This window comes from Necator americanus, chromosome X, assembly GCF_031761385.1.
Source record: "Necator americanus strain Aroian chromosome X, whole genome shotgun sequence".
In the NCBI taxonomy this organism is placed as follows: Eukaryota; Metazoa; Nematoda; class Chromadorea; order Rhabditida; family Ancylostomatidae; genus Necator; species Necator americanus.
The window spans coordinates 12,295,694-12,301,697 of record NC_087376.1 but is presented as its reverse complement, the minus strand read 5'-3'; the positions used below and the strand labels follow the sequence as shown (position 1 = coordinate 12,301,697).

General features: G+C 45.4%; 1 protein-coding gene across 1 annotated transcript; it reads right to left on the bottom strand.

Moving 5' to 3' along the window:
- Window positions 1-42: 42 nt before the first annotated feature.
- Window positions 43-786, bottom strand: RB195_022592 (uncharacterized protein; the record flags this gene model as incomplete). The annotated part of the gene is made up of 1 exon (XM_064209764.1): window positions 43-786. One exon carries the CDS (start codon window positions 784-786, stop codon window positions 43-45), a length of 744 nt encoding a protein of 247 aa, XP_064065645.1.
- Between the last annotated feature and the right edge of the window lie 5,218 nt (window positions 787-6,004).

Here is a 6,004-nt window from a genome sequence, read left to right as displayed (position 1 = left end):
AGCGAAGAGATCCCAGTTGATGGTAGTCCTGGGATTTCTCTCTCAGAACTTGGCGGCTTTCTCTGCTCTCCTTGTAAAGGAAAATTTTCCTCGGAGGAGGAGATGGTCCGATCCCGTATAGAACTTTGGTACAACAGCGACATCCGTCAGGCAGAACCTTTTATTGACGATGATGTGGTCTATTTCATTACGGTACCCTCCACCGGGTGACTCCCACGTCCAGCGTAGAGAGGAGGGCTTCTGAAATTGTGAGTTCCCATGGATGGTCTTAGTCGTCATGATGAACTCGGAGAGCCTCTCCCCCTGTTCATTCCATTGTAGGACGTGCGTCGCAATGTGAAGTTTCTCAGGCGTTCTTCTTGGGCCAACTTTGGCGTTGAAATCGCCAATTATGACTTTGTAGGAGGCATGATCTTCTTGGTAGAACTTCTCCAGGTCCATAAAGAAAGCTTCGACTTCTTCTTCTTCGTAGCTTGATGTTGGAGCGTAAGCGACGAAGATAGTCAAAGCTGGTGTTGGACCACATCTTCTCATCCGCAGACGTCCGATTCGGGTCGTAAGATGTTCTCTCGTGTTGACGAGGACGCCAACTCCACCAACACCTCTACTGTCGCATGTTCCTAAGAGCAGTTCTTCTCCAGTCTCATACACGGCGTTGAGAGCGTGACGTCGTCTCGTCTCGGTCAGTCCGATGACGTCGTACTTGATCTTCTTGGCTTGCATCATCAGATCTTCGATGGCCGCTTCCGATGCAAGCGTACGTGCGTTATAAGTACAGATCGCCATCCTAGTCCTTTTCCGTTTCGGTAGCCTACATGACTCCTGCAACCGCGTCCCACCTGGCGCTACCGTGCCAGGCTTTCCTCTGGAATCAGGAGACTCTTTTCTATTACTGTGTTTTGCGTAAAATTTTAAAACCCATGGGCAGGTTGCAAGCCTCTAGCCCCATGAGTTTCTGGGAGAACTTCCGTTCTCCCTGAGTGGACATGTGGAGCTTATTTGTTGGAGGCGACTCCAAACCGCCTCCTTTGCACCTCCCAGTCACTTGATTGCAGGCTTTTGGCCTGACCGACGTGCGGGATACAAGGATGTCATGAGTCAGTCCTGCCTCAGCAGAAACAGGGAGTCCATCCTGAATCCACCTGCGTCTCTGGGCAAGCACAAGGTCGTTTTTGGTCCGCTATCAGCGCCCTATCCGCCACCTGGGGACGCCCCACGTAGCCTTGCGACAAATCGGCTGTGATTCCGGCGTTATCGAGAGACATTTACCCTTGTCTTTTTCTTTTTTTTTTCGATTTTTCCGATTTTCGAGCCAACGATAGATCTTGTTTGGAGTTTTGTACCCTGATTTCAAAATTGGCTCCGTCGTGTTTATGTGTTCTATGGGCACCTAAAAGAGTCCACTCTCGTAACCTCTTCTTTCCATTCACGTGCTCTTTGATGCGGACATATAGCGGTCGTGCTGTTTCATCAACATACTCGTCGCTACAGCTTGTGCAAGAAATCAGGTAGATTACCCTGGACCTCAAGCAGTCTCCTGGTCTACCTGTGGGAGAAATAATACACTTCGATGTCGTACAGATCGTATCGTACAAACAAAATTGAATGAACTATTTCAGGCGCTGAAGAAGGCGATCTTGCAGAAGTGTTAGCGAATAAAAAGTTTTAAGAACCTCGTGTGCAGCTCATTAAAAATCAATACGACAGTCACAACGCTGTTTTCCCCTTTTATTCTAGGAATTTTGATGGGACAAAAGTTGAAGTTTTTCGACTTCTTTTGGACTTTTCCCATCTAAATTTTGAGAGAATCAGACCGTATGGAAAGGAAGAAACTGCACTTCGGACTTTCCCTGTCCCTTCATCCAAAAAATGGGTGATTTTTTTCTGGAAAGGGAGAACTTGCCAAAATCCCAATTTTTGCTTGCGCGCTGAAAAATGTGCGATCTTGAATAAAATTCGACAACTCAGAGTAACTTAGAGGGAAGCAAACCATCTTCCAGCATGTTGTAGCCGAGGATTTTCTCTATCAGCTGTTGCATCATGATTTCTAGAGCCTCGACGTTTCAATAAATTTCTGAAGGGACAAAATGCCATCTTTCCCATCTTTGTTCCATCAAAATTCCAAAAAGACTAAGAGGTGGGAAAACAGCGATGCTTGTTTTGTAAGGCAGACCTTCTCTAAAAAACTGCCTAGTGTACTTCTTTCGGTGCTCTTATCACGAAGTTATGGTGCACAGAATCTGAGCTTTCATGGTCATTAAGCGCCAATAAAGACATCACCCCACGAATCTGAAGTGGTAAGGATTTCAAGTGGAGTATTCGTGTACGGGATCGTAGATTACGGAAAGAAGAGTGATTCCGTCCATTTCTTCCTATTTGCCGTAAAAAACGACCCGGAAGACAGGGCTTCGAGCGTTCCGGCGCGCTATTTTCTACAACGAGTTCGATTGGACCGCACCAGCCGTGCGCACGCGCCGCATCTTCCGGGCCGTTTCTTATGCCAATTGCCAAAAAATGTACGGAATCACCCACCTCTCCACAATTTACGATCCCGTGTACAAATACTCCACCTGAAATCCGTACCACCTCAGATTCGTGGGGTGATGCCTTTAAGTCCATTTTTGAACTGCTGAACACTACGTAATATTAAATTTTTCAACTTTTAGAAGCGATTTCAAGTTTCTTACTCTTGCAAAACTTTGATTCAGCGGGTGTCGAGGCTGCGTCGTCCCATTGTCACATTGTAAGAACAAAATGTTGATATTTTGGGGGTTTTTTGTCGTTCTTCTTTAGTTCCCTATGCACCTGTCTCTTCCATTTTTTCGTCGTATCATGTCCTTTAATCAGTATTAAAAGACATTTAATAGATTCGAGAAGAAAAAAAGAATAAAGATGAGGATAGTTCAATATAAATATTTCAACATTTGAGCAAAATTGGTTCTACTACTTAGTGTTTCTTCGTTTCTGTCAACTACCAATCTTCTTAATTGCCATTTCTTCGACGGCTAATTTTCATTCTTCCTTTTTCGAAACACATGAAATTTTGAATATATTGAATTGGTAGCAACTGAGAACTGCGGCAGGAACGTAGGAGAAGGAGGAGAAGAAGAAGGATGGATGGGGAATTCGTAATCGAGAGGCTCGAGTCCCGTCGCCACGCCCGACCCTGCCTCGCGGTAGTATTCAGTGGTCAATGTAGGTAGTCGTCACTCACGATCCAGAGTTTGTACCATGGTGATCCCGCAGTCGCACAAAAGCGCCTCTTAACGATGTTGAGTATAACTCCTGAAGCCGGTTTATCCTAGTCGTTTTTCACAACTACCACACAACCTCCTTTCCTATCATCAACATCACCTCAGTACATGGCGTCGTTTTCGATGCTGATTTCGAAATCCTATGATGCGCGTTTCCTGCAACGCAACAAATACCACCAGTAGTTATCGTGGTAGTCTAGGCAGAGCGGCCTGTTAGAGTTTCCTCGACAGCGACCGTCAGTTCAGGCAAGAAAAATATGCGTGTAGCCAGAGATTCCATGTTTCTCTATTCATTCGACCTATCAGAATATATTATAGATTCTAGCGACCGAGCGATCGAGCGAGCGACGGTGCGACCGCATTTTGCAATATTTGAAAAAGTTGCGCCGTATAACAGTACAAGTTAAGTAGCTCGCACGCACCACAGGCATATACTCGGGTGCCTGATTGTGTTCAGTGCGGAACCATCACGTGCAGCTTAAAACTTGTATACGCGGCCCCATCCTTCCTTTAACATTACAGTTCTTCAGTTTTTGAGGAAGGAAACCAACAATCTGTCATTCTTGTAATAAGAGCGCAATGATTAGTGTGTGAACAAATCCAATTTATCAAATTTCTTGTCCTTCATACTGGTTTTCCTGTGTGCAGCTGATGGTACGCTGTCTCATGAGCAATCGTTGGTTTCTCAACTTATACCATGTTTTAGGAGGTAAATGCCATTTTTTGGATAGATCTCATGTTATTTAGAAAGAAAATGAGTAGACGCCCCGTGCACAGGTTCCACCGTATACAATAATCTCTAGAGTCATCATCTGGAAGAAATCCAGAACTATTTTTCTGTATTCTACGGAGACTTAGTCGTATACTTTAATGGATTTTGTTTAGAGCTTTAACTTTAGCTTTCAGCTTTAGAAATGGCTGATAGAGAAAGGTATTCTAGATCGGAATAATCGGCCCGTCTATTCGCTGAATGTGCGGGCTCCAACATCATTTCCAGTCGTTCGTTGCCCTCGCCATCGTCATCAAAGCTGTCCGCAAGTTTTCTGGGTGACGTTGAAGAGGTCCTTCAACCGTACCCAGCTGGTTCATCCGTAGGGCGAACACATAATCCTATCTTGGAGGCCTTCAGCGAAGGTGTTCAGGGTTGAGTAACGTTGACGAGGTCGTTGTCTCGTATCGAGCTGAACTCTCAGCTGGTCCACCCGTGTAGCAAACACGTCACCCATCTCGTTGGCGGTCTCCCTCGAGGGCGTTTAGGATCTCTTGGGATCCACTCTAGCGTTCTTTTAGTCCATCTATCGTCGATTCTTATCCCAATGAGACTGCCTCAACTGTGCTTTGCTTCCGATACATTCTGTTGGATCGCGAAGACAAGGCATTTCTCTTATTTCGGAGCTGGGAAGACTAGCTACATGTGTGCGCCGTCTGAAGTTCAGAGGACATCTTTGAAGGGCTGTGTGAGCAACGGTGGCAGCTGTGTCTGCCCATAATCCCTGCAGCGTAAGAGAGCGCTAGAAAAACATTCGACACGAATAGATGGGTACGGAGCACTTCGTCCATCAGCTAGTTCGTAACTTCTCTGACAGCTACGAATGTTGCCCACATTGCTCTCATCCTTCTATTGAGTTCATCCGGCACGTCCTTCAGAGTATTCACTGGACGTAAGATGAAGTTTCCACTGTTTTGGAGCTTTCAAGTCCTATTCCACCATCCCTGCAGTGGACTTTCTTCTTGAGATGTGTCTGTGTAAGTTCTATTCTCTTTACTTCTTTTCATTCCCTGAGCATTGTCTCTGCTTCACTGATACTTCTCGAAAAGAAAACGATGTCACAATGAAACGAACGCTCGAGAGGAATTTTCCATCACTTTTCATCCCAAGCAACTGATTTTGTTATCCATAGATGCAGACGTGAATAGCTTCTGAATGTAGTATCGCTTTGTCGTGTTTCCTTGCCAAGAGGTTTGGTGAGAGGACGACGAAAAAGCTGTATCGTAGTGGTGTGACAATCATAGCAGTCAGCTAACGTCCGCACGATGTTGATCGGTCAGCGCTGATAGTATTGCTTTCGTTACTGTTGTTTCGAAGGGTTTCTTATAGCCGACGAAGGTTACAATAATGGTAGGCGATATTTACGGCAAACTTTTATGCCCCTCGACACAGTCTGGAGGTAGTTAACGCAGCTGAAGCCCTGATGAAATGCAGCTTGTTTCTGAGATTCGGCTTTATCCAGCATCCTTGATATGCGCATGGAGATGACCTTGGTGAACGTCTTGCATAAAACGCTCAACAAGCATTTCTGACGCTTTGAAAGTCCTCTCGGTCACCTTTCATCAAAGTCTGTTGATATAAAATCAGGTCTGGGAGCTGTGCCGAGTTTTATGATCCTCATCGCCAATCGCACTTCCGAAAAAAAATTCGTTGTGAAGCTTCGTCAGCGGGAATGAACGGACCTGATGCAAGAGATGACGAAGGCTAAAAGTTCGAGCAATATTTATTGGTGATGATTTCCGTCTCAAGACGAGAAGTGCGATGACTACGGTCAGCAAGGCTTTTAGCGGAATACTAAAACAAGGAGTTCTCCGGTAAGCAGTCGTCGTATATGACTTCTTTCTTCCTTCGTTGCCGATGACAGATGGTCTTTCCCATCTTGTGATCGAGTAGCACTTTCGATCGAGCGAGACGGTAATCAAAACCACTGCAAGAAGATAGTACTACTGATATGTCAAATAGACACCATATCCGGTTGGCG